The sequence below is a fragment of the Seriola dumerili genome, unplaced genomic scaffold, assembly GCF_002260705.1.
Source record: "Seriola dumerili isolate Sdu_G_001 unplaced genomic scaffold, Sdu_1.0 BDQW01000226.1, whole genome shotgun sequence".
Taxonomy (NCBI): Eukaryota; Metazoa; Chordata; class Actinopteri; order Carangiformes; family Carangidae; genus Seriola; species Seriola dumerili.
The window spans coordinates 5,529,896-5,554,033 of record NW_019174481.1 but is presented as its reverse complement, the minus strand read 5'-3'; the positions used below and the strand labels follow the sequence as shown (position 1 = coordinate 5,554,033).

The following is a 24,138-nucleotide window of genomic DNA, read 5'->3' as shown; positions in this document are numbered from 1 at the left end:
TTTATGTGCTTGTGCTCTTTCCTTTTACAGCTTCTGGGGATAATTGAAAGTCACTAGTCAAGGGCATTTTTATGTTTTCGGTTGATTGTCTTCACTACGTCTTTCATTGATCGAGGATTTCATGAAGGCGGGAGTGATGGGTGGTTATTTAGTGCTGCGCCTAATGATCCCGTGTCCTTTCACACCTGTGAAAGTGATTGTGTATACCAAGTTATTTACTGGACAGTTTTAGTGATGGTGTTAAGTAGACAAATTGAGCCTATAGCTCACTGGCTCCCTAAGGCTCCTGACCTTCATTTGTGTAGCACACAGCCGGGCTATTTGTAACTCTGTCAGTTATTATTGTTACTCGTGTCTCTCTTAAGTCATTAGATTGGTTCTGCAAAGTAGAGGAACTGTGTGTGTGTGTGTGTGTGTGTGTGTGTGTGTGTGTGTGTGTGTGTGTGTGTGTGTGTGTGTGTGTGTGTTCGTGGACTCAGCAGGATCATTTCAGTCATGCTTAAGTCCCCGGCTTTTCATTTTGGGTTATGGTATATCTGCAGAGAAAATGATGACCTCATGGTTTTCCAAATACTGTGCAACAGAAGAATAACTCATGTCAGGGAGGAGGAGGAGGAGGAGGAGGAGCGTGGCAGTTTGTCAGAGAGCGAATGGATATAGAGGGAGAGAAGAAGAAGGGAAAAGCAGGGAAGATGGAGTTTAGGGGCTGATATTTGGCTGTGATCCAGGAGGAAGCAGGAAAGTAGAGCAAAAGAAGGGAGGAAAGTGTGAGCGTGGAAGTCTACAAGAGGACGAATGGAAAGGGGGAGATGGGGAAGAGCTGTCATAGAGTGGGAGTGAAAGATATAGAGGAGAGGGAGGGTAAGGTATTGCCTTTTTGGCGGGCGTGAGGACATGTGTGTGCCAGAGAACGAGTGGAAAAGGCCCACTGTTAACATGGCCATCTGGAAAAAAGGGGAAGAGAAGGGGGAACAAGGGAGACGATGGGGGAGGAGAAGAGCGGAGAGCATGGAGAGGAGAGGAGTAAGACGTGATGTGCACTACTGCAGCACTGTGGAGGGTGGGGTCTCACAATGAGTCAAAGCACGTCTGGTGCACCCCCCCACCCACCACCCACCCGTTACTCCCTCTTCAAACACACACATGCACACACACCTCCAAAGAGCTATCAGACCTCCAGCAGTGGTGTGCACAAGACCTGTGTGTGTCCCTCTCTAGCTTTACTTTCCTCTTTTTTCTCTTTTTTTTTTTTTTGTCTGTCTCGCACATGCTCAGGCTCTGCACTGCCCTCCATGTGTAAAAACACTAGGGTGAGAAAGTGACGGAGGAGAGAGAGTGAGAGAGAGAGAGAGAGAGAGCCGGAGTGGTAATTGAATTTGCCTGCAGAGGGGCGTGAATCTTCATCTAAACGCCTCCCGAATAACGCTGAAAGATTTTGAGAATTGCATGGATGTGTGTGTGAGAGAAACAGCGAGGGAAGTTTTTGCTTTATTTATCTTTTTTTTTTTTTTTTTTTTTTTTTTGGCGGGGGGACAATTGCACCATAACTGTACACACTAACATCTCCGAAGAGCCAGACGTGTAAAGTCGTGCAATAAAAACCCTCGTGTCGCTCAGATGTGGGTCATTTCTAAGTGTGTACCTGCGCTGGAAGGACACTTGTGGTGTTTGTGGTGAAAGACGCTACTTTGATTATCTGTTTGTTCAGCTGTGTTGTTCTTTCCTATAGATGCCTTTGATCAAGGGCGCGCGCACACACACACACACACACACACACAAATGCAGCCGTAGGAGACTACTGAGAATGAATACTGATGCTCCTGTTAGGTGGCGTGCATGAGTGTACTGCAGCTCTTTACGGCTCTTTATTATGGTGTCTGCCATTTCCACAGCCTTATAAGGCGTGTCTGTCACCATGAGTGGTTTAGAGTTGCTTCTTTGTGCACACACACACACACACACACACTCACTCACACGCTCACATGCTCACACACCCCAGAGGTCTTTGTGAAGGGATAATAGGCAGCACATGGCTTTTAAATCCATGCTGTAGTGTCAACAGTAGTGTTTTTTTTCCAATGGATATAAGAGCAGTCTGTAGATATGTAAGCAGTGGCTCCATTTACTGTCTGAATGTTGTCTTCTCTCTCTCTTGAGCACACGCCGACATGTGCATATGCTCCCCATACATGCACATAGGCAGATTCACATATGTTAGGGCTCAATGAAATGTCCCATTAGAGACAGTGCAATAAGGACACAGTGACACAGACAAACCTACACAGACTACAGTGATGTAAACATTTTCTTTTCACTTGGGGATTGTAAGAAAATGATTGGGGTTGGGAGAGGAGTTGAGTCTTATGTTTTAAAAATGCAAGTGTTATCAAAGGAACAGTTTGACATTTTTTTTTTTTGCACATTCAGACTGAAAGCAGCCCTGTGTTAAAACAACACAAGAGGCTGCGCTGGTGGGGGTCTGTTGCTTCAGGTACTAGTGAGATAATGAAATACAATCTAGCCCAGTTTTAGCACCGGATCCATGGATTTGAAGCCTTATCAGACATCAAAACACTGAAAAGAGGTTTATAATACTCCAAGACAGGATTTTACAACTCTGGAAAGTTATCACATCTGCAACTATTTAATCTTCATCGCAGTGATTGTGGGATAAACAGTAGCAATCTGCCCTTCATGTCACAACATAATCTTCCAGGAATGAGCCCTTCCATGTATGTATGTATGTGATTGGCCACCTCAGAGCCCTCCCAGATGATGTTGCGTTGCTTTGCAGCAAAAGATGAGCCTGGTTCTTGGTTTTTGTCGGATTACCCTGCATTTTTTTTCCAGAGCTTTCCATGCTGGCACCCATACTGTGGTCACCAGATTGCCCCCGTTCAAATGAATGACAGGATTGCTTCTTTTTTTTCACACAGAGCCAGAGGTTTTCTGAACGTGGCCATAGATAAGTATGGAGCTAGCTTAGTTTAGCATAAAGAATGGAGGTGGAAACAGCTGGCCTGGATCTATCTTAAGTTGAACAATCTACCTACCTGCACCTCTAAATCTTACAAATAAACATTTTAATCTTGGTTGTTTAATCTGTTCACAAACTGAAATCTAAAATAAAAGTTGTAGTTTTATGGAGGAGTTACATACTGTAACTTCCCTACTATACTATTACTATTATAGTCTCCTTAGTAAATCTACAAAGCATGCATTTTTACTGTATACTATAGACAAAACAAATCACAACACGTGTTTCTAAAATTTGTTTTTCCCACGTTCAAATAACAGATTTTCATTTACAAAAACTGCTAATGAAAAATAAATGAACACAGTGATTTGTCATACTTGACCACCCAGAGCTCTGAACGCACGCATGTGTATGCGCACACCTCCACAAGCTTCTAAAGAACATTAAAGATTGAGGAGATTTATGCAAATGAGTTCAGAAAAGCTTCAATCACAGAAAAGGCTCAGTGGGTTTTCATGAAAATCATGTTTTCTGGATCTCCAGCTCCAGGCTAAGCTACTTGGCTTCTCTCTCTCTCTCTCTGTCAGTCATTCCAGCTGTCGGCCAGACCGGCTACTGGAGGAGAATGCATGCAATGTGAAATATCTGACAATATCCTGAAGATGCTGGAATTCAAAACAGTGTCTGCAGACTGTTTCATACAAAGTTCAATATCAGGCTCATGTGTTCAAGCACCTATCCAAACAATCCTGTTTACCCATGCAATGCACTACAGACTCAATATCACAGACTGTGTGTTAACCGGCATATAGCATTACATGGGTCGGTATAGTTCTCGTGTATAGTTCTTCCTAGCTGATTGATTGATCATATTTGATCAACAGAAAATAAATCAGCAGCAGTTTTGACTGCTGATTAATCAAGCAGAAATACCAAACATTCTTTGGTTGCTTTTGTGTTTTTGTCACAATAAATTGAATGACTTTTGGTGTTTGGTGTTGGTTAGACAGAACAATATATATGAAGACACCACCATGGACTGAATGATTAATATATAAAATAAAGTTTTTTGTCAAATAAATCGCCACTTTGTTTGTGTCTTTATCTTTGTTTTGTATTGAATCTAATCAGATGTAAGCATATAGGAGCAGTTAATGACATCATGTGTCATCAAACTGTTTCTAACAACCACAGTTCTTCTGTACACGTTGTCTGTTTAGTCTGGCAGAGGAGCATGTGGTGGTGCTGACGCTGAGCACCAGAAGCAGGCCAGAGTTGCAGCACTGGATCAGTTGTTCGTTTCTTGGGGAAACACTTGGTCACACTGGCTGTTACATGAGGCTCTGTGGTTATGAATAGAGGCCTGTGCTTGTCAGAACAGGCTCTGGTGGGACAAGGTCTCATTACTTGTTTGTGTCTGCTGGTTTGGGTCACCTGAATCATGGAACACCTGACTTTAGATGTTTGCTCAGTTAGCTTGGACACGTACATAGATGCTTAAGTAAGCAGATGTAAGCACACGCGGGCGCACACACACACACATACACACACACACACACATACAAACACACAGAGAGTGTAAATGTTTTTGAGTAGAAGTGTGGTGTAACAGGAAAGGGAAGGGGAGGTCTGTTGGTCTGACAGGCCTGGAAAGGGATTAGAAAGGCCAGGAGAATGTCAAGCTTTATGTATGTGTTGACATCTAGAAAAACCATTCACATGAAGCGAATGACTCAAATTTAGGTAATTGTTATAAGTAGTTTTAAATGTTGTGAGCCAGGAGAGATGGGAGAGACTGCGATCAGAAGCCTTGCTTCTCTAAAGATAAACTTGATAAGACTCCCTGCTGTCCACAAAAACCTCCTCAGCTGACATCACAAGACAAAGTTTGAAGATTTATGATTTATTGTAGATAGTAGGACCAGGCCTAACTAGTATTAATGCACCACATGCAAGATTTTTGCTTACATAGCAAAAACTTGCACAGTACCTTTATTTTATTGAAAAATAATAATAATAATAATATATATATATATAATTTCACAATGGCAAAATACTGAAACAATATATTGTACGACCCCACTTCCATCGAAAAGAAGAAACTGAATTTCAAGTTTTTGCTAGTTTTTGCCAGTTACGTGCACAGAGGACGACACTGACACTGCCCAATGCCTTATTGAGCAGATCCCTCACACAATCAAGAAATCAGTTGTTTTGCATCAAAGTGAAATGGATACATGGTTGACTGTTGAAAAGCATTTTAGACAGAGGGGATGTGACATTTATTAAATCGGTGTTGTTAAATCATAATTGCTGTCTTGTAGATGCTGCTTCAAATGCCTTTTGGAGCTGCGTTAATACTTGCCATATCTTTTCTCTTTTCGAGAGAGCAAAACTTCTGATCATTTCAGTGTTCAATCTTTGTTGAATGAAAACATCTGTTTCTACAAATTTGGGCAACTCTGCAGTTCAAAAAAAAATAGCAAGAAATTGTAGGCCAGCTGAGTAGCCAGTGTGATGTGCAGAAGCACAAAGAAGCACGAAGGTGGAAATATAAAGTTTTCAGTTTGATGCTTTTGGAAAAAAAGTGGGGACGTAAAAGGAAATTCTAGATCTGTATTTTAATCTTTTTTAACTGTCTGTTGCTGCTGTGTGTTTCTACAGAGTTCCCATCTGGCGCTCATAGACACCCTGATGATGGCGTACACAGTGGAGATGGTGAGCGTGGAGAGGGTGATGTCCTGCATCAACAGGTACTCCTCCGCTGAACCCTCACACAGTGACGGACACATCCAGGAGCTGCCTTATGACACAGAGGATGCAATCACCACCTGGATTAACAAGGTACACATACACACACAGAAGGTCATTCGTGTGTACACAAAACCAGAAAGACGTGCTTTCTCCTTACAGAGGATAACAAGTGTACACATCCTTGAGCCTAGTACAATGGCGACTTATTATATGACACACAGTTCTTTGTTTTACTCTGGATATGAAAAACACAGGAGGAGCCCTAAAGTGTGTCAGAGCTCAGTTTGTCCACTGCTCGTTCAAATATGGTTCTAATATGTTTGCAAGAAAACTAGATGAAGAACTGGCACCAACCGCATGCAGTCTTGTCAGAGAGATTACAAAGAGATGACCGACTCAACCTACAGTCCAGCCTCTTCTGGTGTGCTAAATCAGGATTGGACGGGGTAAAGTCAGACCTCAAGTGGGTTGTAAGCTTTAAGAGGGCATAAGCTAAGTCTCTGTGATTGCATCCGTAGTTTATTTCATCATCTTAAAGATTATTTAGTAGCTTTCACTGATCTTGCAGAAGATTTTAAGGGAATTTTGACACAGTTGTTTCAAAATGTCACGCTGAACCCATTGTGCTTTGTTTAAAATAATGAAGCAAGCCTCTACATGGCATAAATGAATCATTTAAACATTCAGTCATTATTAACATTCCTCACTGACAAAGCTCAAGTGTCTCCTGCTCCATTTTACAATCCAAAGGCAGTAAATTACACATGTAGGATTTATTTACAGACACATGGAGGATCGTGTGTAGTTCTAAGACATAGCATGACATGGCTGGGACTGGCCCAGACAACCTGAGGCTAAAATCTTGCATCACTGTTGTTTACACAGTTTGCCCTTTGAAGGCAGAAGAGCAGTAATCGTAAAAAAAAAAAAAAAAAAAAGGGGGGCTTTTTTAAGAAAACATAGTGATCTTTGAAGTTCTTTTAACATAGTGCTTGAGTCGGAAGTCAGCTGAGTGTATATTGGGTTACAGTAATATTTAGCATCAGTAGTTAATGGGCACATGTGGTGGTGAAAGGTTTTTTCTTTGATGTGTGGAGCCTAATGTACTCATGTTCAAGTTTCTCCTCTCCAACACAAACTCACCATTCAGCCTGAGTCCAACAAATACTTGTGTGAAATGTGACCTCTCTCTCTCTCTCTCTCTCTCTCTCTCTCTCTCTCTCTCTCTCTCTCTCTCCCTCCCCAGGTGAATGAACACCTAAGGGACATCCTTGTGGAGGAGCAGAAGCTGAGAGAGGCTGCCTTTCAGGAGTCAAACACAGCAACACACAAAGTAAGAACACAGACACTAACAACAACCTGTCAGTTGTCAGTCATTCAAAAAAAAAGATTGTTTGATGGAACAGTTTAACATTTTTGAAAATACGCTTTCCACTTTCCTGTGGAGAGTTAGATGAGATGTCTGTACACTAAATATGAAGTCACAGCCAGGAAGTTTAGCTTAGCATAAAGACTAGAAACAGGGGTAACAGCTAACCTGTATATAGCTTCATATATGACAGATATGAGAGTGGTATTGATCTTCTTATAGAGCTCTCTGCAATAAATAAATATATATGAATCTAGAGCCAACATGAGACTAGCTTAGCTTAGCATAAAAAACTGAAACAGCTATGACCAAAGTTCAAGAATCCATCTGTCAACACCTTTAATGCTGTCTAAATTAACAACTATCTCTCTGCTAATGAGTACACAAACCTAAATATAAAAACTGTAACTGCTGTAGTGTTACCTATCAACTATTTTTTTAATTAACATTTTGTTTTCTAAGCTGGCAAGCTCACTCTGACAAGATTCAGGGAAGTCACTGCAAACGGCTGTTGTTCGCCAACAAATAGTTACAGTACAAACTTCCTCTAATAACAAAAATGGTCATTTTTACATTTTATTTTGTGTAAAAATTAAACAAAGGAGATACAACATGTTAGCCTTCTCTGAGGTGCCAGTAGGTGTGTTTTTTAGAGTCAGGGTAACTGTTTCTTCCTGCTTCCAGTGTTTGAGCTAGGCTAAGCTAATCGCCACCTGGCTCCATCTCTGAACGAGATGGACCGACTTGACAGTAGTATTGATCCTCTTACGTAACCATCAGCAAGAGTGCATTTCCCAAAATGTTGAACTATTCCTTGAAGGCTGACTCACAATGAAAACAGAGCCAAAACAGGACTTCTTTCTTTAATGTCTTTCTGATTTGCTTTTATTTTTAGTCTAATTTTCTGCTTCTCGTTTTTATTTCACCTCCTATCTGTTAATAATAATGGATTTTTTAAAATATTCCTTGCTTTTACTCAAAGACGTGAGCATGTCTACTCCCATACGAGACACATGCAGACACACATGATATGTACACTCACATAGAGCACAGTGCACAGCGCTCTGTAAATCAGAGGAACAGATGAGCTCAGTCTCTGACCAGCTGCAGAGAAATGTTGGCAAGAGTCGCGACACTGCTGTTAGAGGACACAAAAAAATGTGCAGGGCAGAGGAGGAGAGAAAGGGTGACAGACAGAGAGGGAGAAAGAGAGAAGAAAAGTGAGGAGGGATAATCAGAGAGAGGGACGAGGGAGAAATGACACCAGGGTGGAAGACGTGGAGACAGACACTCGGGAACTTTGTCAGCTGTAGCAAAACAAAGTCAGTGACAAACAGAGACAGTGTTGTCATCCTGCAGGCCTCGTAGTTATGTAAGGTCCGTGTGACACAACGAGTCAGTCTGCCGGGACAAACACACAACAGTCAGCTACCGCCCTCTGCCACTCACTTAACCATGAAGCCACAGCACACTGCCTTATCAGGTCACAACCCCTGCTTCGGGTCAGTGCTCCACACCAGTGAAAAAAGGGCAAAGGTTAAAAAATGGAAAAAGAATTATCTCACAGTGAGCGTGTGTACACAGGCACATATAAAATTCACCTGTGACAAATGGAAATGGGTAGGAAAAACTTCCTGCAATTTAGTACCAACTGAAAAAGGTAAACAATGATTCAAACTCTGATTTAGCTGCATGTGTAAATAGCCGAGAGTCATAACGGTCATAGAGTAAACCTGCGTGGTTTTAAAGATACTGTATCTTGTGCTGAGTATGGACACAGTTGTGCTTTGACATTTGCTATTTAGGGCTAAACACAAAGTTTAAATTCGTTTTGCAAGTGTTCGGCACTAAAGGATAAATTAGGGGACAGTAGGATTCATCTTCTGGGGAACTTGAATGTCTTTATAAAATTTCAAAGCAATCCATCCCATAGAGATAGACATGAATGTGTACATCAAATTTCATGACAATTCAATCACTCACAACCATGAATGTGAACCTCAGGCTGGTGCCATAGAAAAGTTAGGGGATCAGTGAAGTCATTTGGCTTTATCCTGTGAATATCTTGAAATTTTCATGGCAATCCATCCAATAGTTGTTGAGATATTCTGTCTGGACCAATCGGTGGTATCACCGATGGACCGGCATCGTTATCCATAGAGCCGCGCCACAAGCATGGCTGAAAACAGACATTATCAGATTATTAATTTAAACTGTTTACATTCAACAGGTTGTAAACTGGCTGTGTGTGTGTCACTGTTCTCTCATACGGAACATAATAAACTTGCTTTTCAAAGAGCTGCAGGACGTCATGAGCGGCCAAATCAGTTTAGAAGGAGCTTTTATCTGATGGGAGAGTTTCTTTGGTGAATTTTCTCCCACTTATTGTCGGATTTTGTGTCAGTATAGTGAGAGAGATCACTGCCTATCAGTGGCCATTGTGTGAGCTGATAATACACATGGGGTTTGTGACCTATCCCACATTGACTCACATATACACACTCCGGCTTTTGTCAAAGGCAACAAGTTACAACAAGGAAAGAGAGGAGAGTCTTTTAAAGAATGCACGACCAGTGTCAGTCAGCTGCTTTCCTGCTCCATGCTCCATCACACAGCTCCCTCTCTGCATTATCAACTTTAACAGAAGTCTATTCACTGAGGACAACATACTCAGGGGAGATGATTTCACACACACACACACACACACACACGCACGCACACACACATATGCCTGCGCAAACACATACACACACACTAATGGTTGAGCACAAGACACTTCTCAGTAAAATTTCATCTATTCTGGGATGGCGTGAAAGATCTTCAACTGTGGTCTTATGACTAAGTGCTCAGCATTTTTGTGTGTGTGGATACTGTGTGAATGTTTGTGATTAACATAGGTTCTTACACATATGACTGAGTGGAAACTTCAGTTTATGTTTGTAGCCTTGATTGCTTCCATCAATGAGGCTGAGTTTTGGTGGAATGATCAGACAAGAGTCCAAGACATGAGCGATGCCACATTTTCAAAGGATTTCCTAACAGTACAAGATAGGTTTCTTTAACTGTGCTTTTTTCTCATTAACTACTGCACACAATTAAGTTTAAAAACTCTGCCTGTGGAACAGGCTGGGGAACGTGTTTGAACAGCGACTCAGACAAAAGATTTAGTCTTAAAGTGAAACATCTCTTTTTTTTTTCCCTTAATAGCAAAATGGCTGTATGGATGTCAGTCCACCACTTGGGTCGAGGCTGAAATATCTCAACCACTATTGCAGTTAAATTTTGTACAGACATTCATGCTCCCCAGAGGATAAATCCTGCTGACTTTGGTGATTAGTCTGTTCGTGTTTGGAACAAACCTTAATTATGAAACACCTCTGTGTGTATAGTTAGTGTTCAGGTACTTTACCATTAGCTATAGAACCAGGCAGATTAATGGTTTCCCTGAAGAGGAAAGGCTGTATTTGATTTAGTGGAGTGTGACATTTTAATTGCTCCTTACATGATGAATTTAGGGCCATACTTTTTTAGTTAAACAACCTCATCTCTGATACGTCTTTTGGACGGATGATTAATAGTTCTTTCTAGTGTTAATAGAGGGGTTGTCCCCCAGTCTCAGTTGTAATAGTGAAACTTTTTTCCGCCTGCTGTTGGCCTAATGCCTCTCCCACTCTCTCCTTGTTGTTGTCCAATGGTCATCCACCATCAAGTCTCCTAACAAATGGTACTGGAGACTAGTACCTGTAAGTCCATCCATCCTGCAGAACTCCTCTTCATAAAACATCACAATCTACCTCCTCTCTGATTAATTAATTAAACCTGCAAGGATACACCCCTCACCCCTTAACCCACCCCCACCCCGCCACGCACCCTAGTTTTTACGTTTGTCATTGCATGTGACCCTGAGCCCCATCCTGCATTTGTCAGACACCCCTCCCACCCTATCCTGTGCCAACCTTGGTCCCCAAAGTCTGAGCAAGTCTGATTAAGACATAGCGACCATTTTGGAAGTCCAGTAGCATGATCATATCAACACCAGATTTTCCACTGAAAAACATATTTGAATCTAATGACGCAGCCTCAGTATCCCTACCTGCCCATTTTCTGGTTTGATTTGGCATTTTTGGTGTCTGCATTCTGCACTGAAAACAGTTTCTTTCCCCCTGTTGCATGAGTTTAAACTGGCTGCTGTGAAAAAACAAACAAACAGTAAAAGACGTATTGTGTGTCTATGCAAAACAAATGGAATGAAGGACAAAACGTTCCTCAGTGCACAAACTGAGAGGCTGTCAGACAGCGAGAGTTGCAATGATTGAAGCTTTCATCACATCTGTTGTAAAATGCACACGAGACATCGCTCTCGTGTGTTTATGGGCTACTGGGAGTACTGATGCCCTGAAGACATCTATAGTAATGTTGTCTCCGTGGTTTTTACAGGCCTAGAGAGACGTACAGAAAATCCGCAGACAGGAAGGATGCGCTAACACATATTATTATTAAACTGTAAATCACAGGCATTGTCTGCTACAGCACCACAATGGGGGTTTGGACTGACTCGGTGCCAGGGAACTGTACTCTAGATGTATGATAGTAGAACCTTTAATTTGCTAGCATGCATTTTGTTCCTTGTTCTCCATCTAGAAGTGGAACCACTCCTCAAAAACAAAAATAGTTTGTTTTTAAACATTTAAATTTAAGATGCCTATGTCATTCTAGATGTTGTGTCTAATTATTTGCATGATCAATTTAATCTGCATAATTTGAGATGAGCCCGAATCCCATCCTGTGTTTGAAAATCATCAAATCAACACTTACTTATCTGTGAGAGAGAGAGAGAGAGAGAGAGAGAGAGAGAGAGTTTGTGTGTGTGTGTGTGTGTGTGTGTGTGTGTGTGTGTGTGTGTGTCTCCACTGGTGCATACAGATAAAAGTGTGTCTGCAGATGTTTGCACCAACAATCACAGAGCCAACTGTACTAATCTACCCCCACATACACATATGGGTGATGTCTCTGTTCCGTTGCCATGGTTTCAGGCTCGCTACAGGAGGGAGCATGCCCAGCAGAGGAGCGCTCCTTCGCTCCCCCTGGTGGAGAACCTGCTGAAGGACAACACAGATGGCTGCGCCCTGACTGCCCTGCTGCACTTCTACTGCCCACAGGCCGTCAGACTGGAAGGTAGCGTCAATCCGTAACCACACCCACTCTTACTTACCACCCACACCCTCTTTTATTTTAATTATTCCAAAAAGCAAACACACAACACCAAAGTCAGTTCTGAATGGTATACAATGAGCTAACCAGAATGGTTTTCAGTCACAACTGGACAGCACAAAGGACCCTGTCTTCTGCTCTCACTGCTGCTGTAACTAACATACATTTGAACAGGGTACTTGAAACAAAGAGTGTATTTATTATCCATTTGCCCTTGTCTGGCAGCATTATGTGTAGTTAATAGTGTTTTATAGGCATCAGTGGGCAAACTTCTCATCCTAATCCTAAACTAAAACACAGTCAATAGATGATGGACCCTGTTTTGACTGTCTGTATTTACTGTCAAACAGATGAGCTGTCGAGGATGATGAATAAAGAAAGACAGGCAGAGGCAGAGAGGATTCAGGACAGACATGGAGAAGGCGAGCGAGACAAAGAGAAACAAAGACTTGTTTCCTCTCAGCTCGCCTGCGCCCTTATTTCTAAAAATGCCCTGGGTTGGGTTGCGATTGGTCACGAGGGGTGTGTGACGGAGGACCGTTAGAGGAGTAGCTGGCTGCTATTTCAAGGATAAACAATTCTCATGTCGGTGCTCTGAGACTCTTGGGATTGACCGTGGTTCACAGGCAGCTCATACACATGTGGACCAGATGTGGAAATGGGTTAAACTTCATTTAGATCGCTTGCTGGCAGCTTGATTTAATCTAAGAAATAATGAAGAAGTACAGTAATGAAAAGTGCTGTAATGTTTGGCTTCCTGTCCCCAGTCTGTTCTCTCTTGTTGGACATCCTACACATGCATGGGCCGTCCTTACAGTAACGTCAGGGGATAAAAATCCTGATGACTCATCCAGAGGGGAGTTGAAGGCGGTTTGAAAACTTGTGTCATGAAATGTTTCAAGGATTTTGCGTGATTCAAATGAGCTACTGCACACAGCACAAATACCAGTGGGAGGGTGGTCGGGTAATTTCCCTCTCATCTATTCTTTTTTTAAACATAAACTCTGCCTTATCTTTTCCTTGTCTTCCTGTCTGGCCTTTTCCATCAACCCTCCCTCTTGTATGTGTTTGTGTGTGTGTGACCCCTCCCCTGGCTGAGTAGATATCTGCCTCAAGGAGACCATGTCACTGGCTGACAGTCTGTACAACCTCCAGCTGGTGCAGGAGTTCTGCAAGAACAACCTGAACCACTGCTGCCACTTCAGCCTGGAGGACATGCTCTACGCGCATGCATCCGTAAAGGTAATGGAGACCAGTATTCAAATATTAATATACATGTATGTGGAGCTGTTTTTATAATGTGGATTCAGAAGAAAGAGTCCAAAGAAAGGAGTTTTTTGGGAATAAGGAGAGCTGGGGTGGGAAATTACAAATGGGAAAAAATGAGTCATGCAAGGAAAGATTTAAAAATGAATGTGTGTGTAGCAGGCTTGGTTCTCACAGGGGTTGTAATTGTGTGTGTGTGTGTGTGTGTGTGTGTGTGTGTGTGTGTGTGTGTGTGTGTGTGTGTGTGTGTGTGTGTGTGTGTGTGTGTGGATGTATTAGTAGGGACATAAAGATCATTTTGCTACAGTGAGTACTGCTTCACTGCCAGATTAAATGAATATGACTGTCTGTGTGTGTGCAGTTGCTGCTTCTCTAGTACAGACGCTGCAGGGCAAATGCCCCCCCCCCCCCCCTCAGACAGAGGACAAACTCTGCTCAGAGGAGATTCACAGTCCTGACCCGTCTCTGCTTGCCTCTCTTGTTCCTCTCCCCTCCGCATCACCGCGTTTTTTTTTGTTTTGTTTTTTTATCAAACAACATAATCTGTGAACTTGCTGATTCACTCAGTCCTCGGGCAGAGTTTTCCCCATTTCACGCACACATTTGTTTCTGATTAATAAAAGCCTTACTGTACAATTTTAAGAGCATCTCTGTGCCCTCCTGGCTTCAGAAGCAGCAGAGCCAGTGTGGGTAAATAGTATGCGGAGAGCGTGGGTAGAAACATTCGGATTCAAGTCACGGTCCGAGCTGACCGGGACTCACCATTCTTCAAAACAACACAGCGGACCGTCTTCACACTTGTGCACTCTTTGTTCAGTTTCTCTCTCTTCGTTTCTCATTCACATTGTTTATAATGTGTGTGTATTGACTGTATAGTGCCACAATAGTATGAGTAGGCAAAGAAGGGGAGAAAAGGGAGAGAAATGGTCACCGAGAGCGGCTAAAGGCTCTGGCTCACTGCCCATTCACCACAAACTCACTGCTTACTGAATCTTAATTAGTGTGTCTGTGTGTGTGCATGTATCTATTCATTTAATATATTACATTGAAGTGGAAATGTTGTATATCCCATTGAGCAGTTCACTGTGCTGCCTCCAAAATAAAGATACAAAGGCAAAGTGCAGCAGCAGTTTAAAGGAACAGAAATCCCAGCTTTTGTTGGTTTTCTTTTTTTATTTATCCCTGCTACAAAGAGAGGAACTGGTCAGTGCATGTTTCCTACAGATGAAATCCTCTGTGTCGGCCTCCAGAGTCTTTCTGTTTATAACACGCATGCATTTGTCATTGATGGAGGTTACTCACTCGCTGCTTTGCGCAACCATTTGCACATATGTGACAAATTTAAACTAAACTCCAGATGGTGTTTTGGCAGGATATCAAGAGGCGTATGCGTTTGACATTAAACAACTCAGACAATGAAACATGTACTGGCATTCAGCAACATACAAGACATACACATACGCACACCTTAGCCTGTTACCTAGCAACAGTTGGCAGGCCGTGACCTAACTGATCTGTCAAGTTGCCGTTGTAGCTCATCTTGCATCTTTACAGAGACACAAGGGAAGAGGGAGTTGCTGCAGGAGTTGAATACAGCTGACTGCAGAGACAAACATGGTGCTAACGATATTAATAGATAACTACGTTTGTGACTGCAACATTAACCACAAAGGTGTGTGTCTCTGTGTGTGTGTGGCCTTGCAGAGTAACTATCTGGTGTTTATGGCTGAGCTTTTCTGGTGGTTTGAAGTGGTTAAACCCTCGTTTGTGCAGCCCAGAGTCTTCGACCCGAATGGTACAGTACAACGTCACAGGAATGGCATCAACACGCAGTTTGTTAACTCTAATAGTAAATGCAAAGTTGCAGCTACAGATTGATTGCATGACACATTTTCTGTTTTCTTCTGCAGCGTGTGAGCCTGTACCCTCTAGAAATATGGCACCTGTATCCAGTCCAGTCAAACAGAGCTATGCAGACAGACCTGACAGCCCGGAAAACATCCCTGTCGAGGGTAAATAATCCACCTTTTATCATTTAGGGTGTGTTTTCTAATTGCTGTCTATTCAGTGGTATTCCAAGTTAAAATAGTTTACATATTGTATTTGTTTGCCAGAGCAAAACTGTCACGTGTGTAAAAACAACTTGGGTCACTTAAAGCAGTGCATATCTTTAGGCAACATGCGGGCAGAGATGTCACAGTGTTAGTGTGGACTGGTTCATGTTCCCCGCTTGTAAAATACAGCAGAAGCCTTGATATCGATATTCTTCTCAACACAGTTTTCACAGAACAAGTTTGTCCTCTAATTTCTTGAATTTGCCCGTACATGCTTTGATGGCACTTTTGAAAAAATGACATAATCGCTACAATTAGCAGTTACCTGGGGCGTGAATACAGAACAGTGGAAGCATGTGTGGATGTGTTTTGTTTTGAAACCAGCGGCCCTCTAGTGGCTGATTTACAGCCACGCATTAGCTTTTATGCTCTCCTATTTCATTTGAGCCCTTTACTTACTTAATAGCTATTATTAATTATACATTATAATTTTTAACCATTAGTAGCCAGAAGTTGAGGTGTGTACACTTGATACTCTCACTGTGGCATTTGTTATTGACTGGTGAGATAAAGAGGGATGTGATACAAACATTACAGTAATAAAATCAAGGAAACTGCTCTGTCTCTGCAATAGGAATAATGAAGAGATCTACCTCCATGTCCTATGTAGATGGCTGTGTTGGGACATGGCCCAAAGAAAAACGGTTAGTACATGAAACATAGACAAAAGCATTCCTTCAGTACATATCTGAAGTGGTTTGTTGTTTCTGTGTAGAACTAACAGTAAATTCTCCTCCACCATCAGCTCCTCCTCTCGAGGAATCTCCTTTGAGATTCCTCTGGACGGAGACCCGACTGTGCTGCCCTGTGAAGCTCCCTCCCTCAGAGGTATGACCCGGTCGGCCAGCAGTGACGGTCTAGGGTTCAAAGTTCACTATGCATCCCGAGGAGGCATGAAGCGCCACCTCTCCCTCGTGCCCGTCAATGTAAACGGCCAGAGCAGACACATACCAGAGGAGGATGAGGACTTCATCTCCCACAAACCCCTGGGGCAGAACAACACATTCTCAGTCAAGAACCAAAGCAGGTACAGGAGAGTGGGATGTCTTAGGTCATGATTTTTAAACAATAAAAACCTCTGTCCTCTAAATTTGCGTATTGTCAATTTAAAGAGACAGGTTTGTTTTTTTCTGTTTTTTTTCCTACATGAGATAGATTAATAGATGGCTTTTTTATAAGTAAGGTATGTTTGAATACACTGTGCAAAGTACCCTGTGGCCCCAGGGGATACCTTACTGTGCGCAGTTTCTCTGGAATAGAGTAGACCATTGGCACTCAATCAATTTAAGTAGCTGTACAACAATTATATGCCATTAGAAAAATGTATGTCTTTTTATGTATTCATGTTCAGTGATATAAGGATTGTTTTTATTACCCCTATGGGAAAATAAAGACATTTATTTTGCCTAGGTAGGTGGTAGTTTACTGTATTAAATAGCCTAAATTTATTGTTATATCCTTGCTAGTGTCTGCAGCGCCAAGATAAAGTATACTGCCTGTTCACTGGCAGTTGCTTTTTCTGTACTGCTCAATTTTCAGCAGTTCAACATACATGTCAGTGTTTTTTTTTCAATCTATATGTTAATTAACTGGCGTGAGAGCCCTTTGAGACATGGTATGATTTTAGCTTTGCTCATCTCCAGTCCTAATGTTCCATACTTTGTACTTATTCACCTTGTACTAACAATGTTTCACAATTACAGGCCTAAACAAAATCAAAAAAATTACTGTATAGTTGCAATTACCTTTTCTAAGACAAACGTGTTCTTTTGGTTGTGGATTACACTTGTGATTTCATCAAATGTTTTTTGTTAATTGTAAAATAAGTTAAACCAGCCATCTATCTTGTCTCATCATATGTCAGTATTTCCCTTCTTTTGGGGGAAACTGCTCTTTAATAAATCAAGCTAAGCAAAGTTTATCGGACTTTAAGTTAATTTACCTGCATCTGTTCCAAGGCACTCCAATGGGGTCCTCCCTGACAGCATCCACAGCTCCAGCAATCACCATGGTAACCATAGCGGCCACATCAGCCCATCAACCCCTCCGAGCATTGAGGAGGCCCTGAAGATTATCCACGACACAGAAAGGCCCCACGCCAGCCTGGGCGTGGGGGACGGAGACAATGGCTTCTTTCTCCACGGTGCGGAGCCCTCAGACCCTGCAGGGGCCCAAGGTCAAGGAGACGACCTGGGTTCAGCTAAGGCTCGGCTGAATGAGCACGACCCCAACTCGGTGTCCACTGATGAAGTTGACACGGGCATCCATGTGAGGACAGAGGACATCCAGAGCTTGGATGAGGACTCCTCCTCACTGCGAGACTATTCAGATATAGACCCAGACTGTGAGGCCGTGACCAGGTCGTGCCCTCTGCCTGACCGGCTGGAGATGGAGACAAGCAAGGAAGGAGGGCGCAAAGAGGTTGGTGACACTAATCCTGAGGGTGAGAGGGGAAATGGAGTTGACAGGAGTAGCCCCTGTCCCAGCTCAGCACCCACAATCCCCAGATCTCACACTGTCAGCCCAGCCTCGTCGTCTGGTGGCTCTGGTGGAGGCCTGGTGCGGATGACGAGCTTTGCAGAACAGAAATTCAGGAAGTTGGAGGGGAGGAGTAGTGGAGGAACCACACCAGAGAGTTCAGATCTCAACGTACCGTACACACACTCGACAAGAAACATTTCTTCTCAGGTTTGTGGCTTATTCCGCATCTTTCGTTCTTTCAAACATTTGTTGCAGAGGCAGAAATGTAATATGAAGTTATGTGGGTTTGCGTAGAATTAACGGAAATTATCTTTGCACCTTCTTCTAGATCTCTACACCTCCTTTGCCAATCACATCTCCCTCCCCAGTAACACCTTCCCCCAGAGACCCCTCCCATGTCATAGCGTCAGAGATGATCCAACTGAGGATGAAGCTGGAAGAGAAACGCAGAGCCATTGAAGCCCAGAAAAAGAAGGTAAAGAGATGTACAGCCAGAGAGAGAGAGAGAGACAGTCACAAATTTGTGAATATAAATGCACACATCATGTTGCTCTCGTCACATTTTCCAGGTGGAAGCAGCTTTTACTCGCCATCGCCAAAGGATGGGCAGAACGGCCTTTCTGAATGTTGTGAGAAGGAAAGGAGTCACACCCCCCATCAGCCCTAGCTCAGGGGGAGCAGAAACACCTTCCCCAGAGCCACTCATGTCCTCAAAGGGAAGCAGCCAGAGCAGCATGGAGCGGGCGGAGAGGTGCAAGCCAGATGGAGCAGCTCCAAAATCGCCCTGTGAAGATGGCGGAGGTGGGTAACCCCGAAAACGGGAGTTACCGAGTTATCTATCAGTTCATGATTATGTGAGGAAATAGTGAAAATGCCAATCAGAATTTTGCAGAGAACAAGGCGAGGTCTTGAAATTGCTGGAATAGCAGGATGGAAAATGTGTATTTCTGAATTGTGTTGTCCACGATGCTTTTAGGCGTTGTGAAGGATTCTGTTTAAATCGGTAACTAACTGATTGACCTGTGTATTTAATGTGGTGATACAGGTGTTGCTCCAGGAGAAATCGACCTTGCAGAATACACACGCTCCATTGAGAGACTAAACACGTCACTGGGCTTCCTGCAGACAGAAATGCAGCGTTTGGCCCAGCAGCAGGAGAGGATCATGGCCATGAGAGAGCAACAACAACAAGCCTGGGTCATTCCTCCTCCTGCTCCATCTCCGCACAGGTACCATTTAATGTTAGATGTTAATAATGTCATCGAAAAAATCATTTTACCATCCTCGTGTGAACTCACTTACATGTGTTTGTGGGTATTTTTCCCACACAGGCAGCTGCGTGAGCTGCGTAGCAGCAGTGTAACAGGCCGGGGATCAGGCCGAGGCTCGGTTGGGTCTTTGTCTCCTATCCTGTCTTCTTCTGGCTCTCCACGTGCTCCTAATCGTTCCCCTGCTGGCATCAAGCGGCGGCCAGCCTCTTTCCATGCCAGGACGCCTCGGACTCCACGACCAAATGATCTGAAGGTCACCCCTTTCAGCCGAATGCTCAACACCCCCACTTCGGTGGACAGCCTACCCAGACTGAGGCGCTTCACCCCCAGCCAACCCCAGCTCTGTTCTTTCTCCTACTTGGGCAATGATGAGAAGTCTGGGGAAAACAAGAACCAAGAGGCCAAGAACAACAAAGAAAACGACAAAGACAAAGAAGAGACAGTGGCTAAGAAGAGTGCTGGCACTCCTCAGCCTGCTACTAAAGAAACAGCCAAAGAGAAGGAAGATGAGCAACAGGAGAGGAGAAAGGCAGAACAGCCTCCTTTGAAGGGTGAAGTCAAACAATCAAGGATGTCAGAGGTGTTGCGTCAGCCGGTATCTGAGATCCAAGGGGCCGCAGGCAGCCAGGTCAAAGACGACCCTCAGGACAAGAGGGACCTGGTAGAGGTGCCTCTGTCTGGGCTGAAGCCTCCAGAAGGCCGCAGTCAGGAGATGACAAGAGAGGGAGAAACTGGAGGAGACACTGTTGGAGACGATCAAAAGATGTGCTGTGGATTCTTCTTCAAGGTGAGCAACAGAATTATACATAATTATAATATCACATATGTCATATATACCTACATCACATTTAGACATTTTCTATTTTTTTTATCGTCAAAGGTAACCCATGTAAAGTTAGTGGTTTCTCTAAATATTATCTGCCACATGAATTGAATTATATACTCACCTGTAGGTGAAGGCTGAATTGGACTGAGATGTAGCCATTAATTAAACATTATGAATTTGAGCTGCTCTCTGTTGCAATATTTAATTCTCTCCACACACTAGTGACCTTTTTGTGGAAATAGAGACTGAGACCTCCATGTTGTTTCCTTCTGGACAGGCCCAAGCTAGCTGTTTCCCCCTGTTTGCAGTCTTTGTGCTAAGCTAAGCTAACTGGCTCCTGTTGGTAGCTTATTTTCCAAAATGTTGAACTATTGCTTTAAACTCTCCCCATCAAGTCTGTACGTCTTAGCTTGCTAGCAACCGAACAAATCTTATTTCTATATTTCCAAATCAATCTTTACAATACCATGCAGCAGTAATGTTATTAGTTGCACCTGTATTTGTCAGGTCAAAATGTCTGTTTTGAGAAGAGTCTATTCACCTATTCACCGGTTTAACTCCATATTTTTCCCCCTGGTCATCCCAAGTGGGCCCCACCCTCTAGTTTGGAAACCACTGCAAACTATAATCACAGCTGGTATGCATAGTTCATCAACCCCTCATCAATAATACAGTCTATACAGCCTTATGGTGCTGTATGCACGTAGCAGCAACAGGAGGAATCTGATACTGAGCGTGGTACAACATGTGCAGTATTGTGCCTGTTGAGCCATGAACTGATCAGAGACGATACATTAGTGGATCTAGGCCAAAAAACAAGCCAGAACACAGACTCATGGTAGACCATTAGAGTTTTGATTATAGAGTGATGACCGAGCTTTGTTCACTGAAAGTAAATAATGCCACTTTGAATACCAGTTTCCTCCATAATTAAGTGAAGGCTTATCATTTGTGCATCCATTTCATGATGACAAATAGAAATATAGAAATATTTCCTGTAAACGATGCTCAATGAACTATCAAGAGACATCATCCTCTCAGTCTGACATCTGATTTCTAAAAGGAGAGATGAGAAACATATACACATTATGGTTTTATATTACCTTTATAGACTAGGCCTATTTATTCATGTGTTGTCAACCTGTCAAACACCAGGATGATCTAAAAGGGGAGGAGGATATGGCAGCAAAGAAAGCAGCACTGCTGGAGAAGAGGCTGAGGAGGGAGAAGGAGGCCCAGGAGAGGAAGCAACAGCAGGAGCTGGACCAGGAGCAGAAGAGGGAAGCTGCACGGTCCGTCTGTCTTCCTCATTTTCTGTGTATTTACCAACCCTAAAACAACACTGTCCCCAGGCTTATAACATCAATACCTATGTCACCTATACCTATACCTAATTCAATGTGCATGTGCTGATGTAGCAGGTTCCATTATGCTTTATTTACCCTCAAACGTTTGGTTGAAAGGTTTATTACCTAATTTTTGTGTCCTCCTCCAGGCTGAAAGCAGAGGAGGAGCAGCAGAAGAAGGATGATGAGAAAGCCAGGAGGGATTACATCAAGAATGAGTATTTGAGGATGAAGCAGCTCAAACTGATGCAGGACATGGACGAAGTCATCAAACCTCGATCTGGAAGTCTCAAGAAGAAGCCACGTCCCAAATCAATCCACAGGGACGTCATGGAGTCATCTACTCCCCCTGTGAGAGCAACAGGTGAGCAACACACAAACCACCTGCACAAGCACACACTGTCACAGCCGCTAATCAGTGCTTAACCTCTATGCTGTTTTCATGTTGCAGGGGTGCGTCCTCGAGGCTTCTCAGTATCTAGTGTTTCTTTGGCGTCTCTCAATCTAGCTGACAACGACAGAGACCAGCCAGATAACAGGAAGAACAACAGGTAAGACCCACTCTCACTCAAAAATCAAAGATGTGAGAAGCACAAGCAAAATAAATATTCTACCTGCATTCCATCCTGCTAGCTTAGCGTGTACTTAAAAAAAACAATGAATGAAGATGCCACAGATAAATGACTCGACTTTTTCAAGTGTGCTTGCTTTGCAGATTGATTCTATCATGATGTGTACACAGTTGCAGCAAGTTGTTTAACATGCTTACCAATTTCAAAGGAGTCTGAATGATCCCGTTAAGGGAGCCATTTGTAAGTTTTGCTGTTGCAACAGAGCTAATGTTAGCATTAACCACTGTTTACTTGCCAGTTTTGCAAAGAGCTTCATTGCCATCGCCATTGTTATGTTTACAATACTAGAGGTTATAATACATCCTCTAAGCAGCACTACTTCTTGAGGGCAGACTGAATGCTACAGTGACTCGGTATCCGAAAGCGATAATACGGACTAGTGGGCCAGAGCTAGCTGGTTGTCATGCTAACTTCAGTAGAAGAGAAGTGATAGTAAAGGATTTAAGTTCGATGCTAAACAATGTTCCTTCTAGACTGGCAAGTAAACAGCTGTTACTGCTAACGTTGCCTATGTAGAAATAGCAAAAAACTCCTTTAAGTTTAAGTCAATTTTAAGTTGATGAGAGTTTGAATTTTGTGTCCTTAACGTACTTTGCTCTTTGTGCTATTTGTGACCCGTAATTTAACTTTTATATATGTTTCACCTTTTGAATTTGAGTTCATTTATTTATGTCACCATTATGACTTTGCTCAGCTGGGACTTTGAATCAATGGGATGTTTTGTTGTTGAGGTTGTTGTTTCCTATGAGGCTTACACTCTGCTTTTTGATTCTCTTTTATCCCTCTCCTCTTTTTCTTCAACTTTGCATGGATTCCCTCAGAGGCAATAAAATAGCTTCTGCACATATCCCATTCTTTCTAAACTCTCCTAAAGAAAGAAAGGGAAGGTCAGTAATGCTCTGGAAAGAAGTGCCTCCACAGATGAAGTGTATGAAACTACTGTAGGTGTGGCTCCGTGTAGATATAGTTCCATGTAACTTTGGTTTAGCCTACATTTCATTAGGCAGTCTTTCAACACAGATTGTAGTTCATTGTAGTTCTTGCTTCTGTATTTAAGTACATTGGACCTGCGTGGCTGAACTGTTTCCGCCTCAGTTCTCCTGCTCTTTATCCTCTCTGTCTTTTGCAGTATTGCTCTCTTCTCCATGCTGGCTGCTCTGCGCTTTACCGCTGTGTTTGCTGTTTCCTCCACAAGTACTCGAGCTCATCTCTCGCAGTTAGCCATAAAGACAGCACAGAGACTTTGCTTTGCTTGGCTGAACATGCCTTTCTGTTCCTCACCGCACAGCTTTGTCAGAGTGTGTACAATAAGATGTAATGCAAGACAACAGGCAGGGCTTGGAGAATTGTATCACAGTGTCTGACCTTGTTTTGCCACATCTCTCTGTGTTTCATATCTGTGTGTGTATGTGCATGTCTGTCCGTGAAATCATGTTGGTGTTTGCTTTCATATCTTGTACATGCTTATGTGTGTCAATGTGGTTTTGTGGTTGTTGTTATGTTTGTGTGTGTGTGTCATTTGTTGTATGTGATCGTCTCTAGGCCGGACTCTGCGGAAGGTTTTTCTTCTTGTCCTTCGGCTGGAAGTCGCAACGGAGAGAAGGACTGGGAGAATGATTCTACCACCTCCTCCACTCCCTCTAACGCTGAGTACACAGGTAGAAGTCACCCTGTTTACTTAGATAATGTACATTTACATGGCTTCTGTACATAACATGACATTTTGTTGCTGCACGCTCACGCCTGTGCTTTCTTCCTTTCCTCCAGGACCCAAACTATACAAGGAGCCCAGTGCAAAGTCCAACAAGCACATCATCCAGAATGCCCTGGCTCACTGCTGCCTGGCTGGCAAGGTCAACGAAGGGCAGAAAAACAAGATACTGGATGTATG

General features: G+C 43.0%; 1 protein-coding gene across 1 annotated transcript in view; it reads left to right on the top strand.

Annotated features, from left to right (window-relative positions):
- Nucleotides 1-24,138, top strand: part of LOC111229123 (calmodulin-regulated spectrin-associated protein 2-like) — a 32,929-nt gene that overhangs the window by 6,673 nt on the left and 2,118 nt on the right. The window contains exons 3-21 of the mRNA XM_022755311.1: nt 5,642-5,821; nt 6,978-7,064; nt 12,134-12,275; nt 13,414-13,553; nt 15,282-15,372; nt 15,488-15,589; nt 16,266-16,335; nt 16,437-16,718; nt 17,650-18,379; nt 18,501-18,647; nt 18,742-18,973; nt 19,218-19,401; nt 19,504-20,230; nt 21,425-21,561; nt 21,765-21,979; nt 22,067-22,166; nt 23,069-23,134; nt 23,790-23,905; nt 24,015-24,133. Of these exons, the coding sequence (XP_022611032.1) occupies nt 5,642-5,821; nt 6,978-7,064; nt 12,134-12,275; nt 13,414-13,553; nt 15,282-15,372; nt 15,488-15,589; nt 16,266-16,335; nt 16,437-16,718; nt 17,650-18,379; nt 18,501-18,647; nt 18,742-18,973; nt 19,218-19,401; nt 19,504-20,230; nt 21,425-21,561; nt 21,765-21,979; nt 22,067-22,166; nt 23,069-23,134; nt 23,790-23,905; nt 24,015-24,133 (3,867 nt within the window). The remainder of the gene's footprint in view (nt 1-5,641; nt 5,822-6,977; nt 7,065-12,133; nt 12,276-13,413; nt 13,554-15,281; nt 15,373-15,487; nt 15,590-16,265; nt 16,336-16,436; nt 16,719-17,649; nt 18,380-18,500; nt 18,648-18,741; nt 18,974-19,217; nt 19,402-19,503; nt 20,231-21,424; nt 21,562-21,764; nt 21,980-22,066; nt 22,167-23,068; nt 23,135-23,789; nt 23,906-24,014; nt 24,134-24,138) is intronic.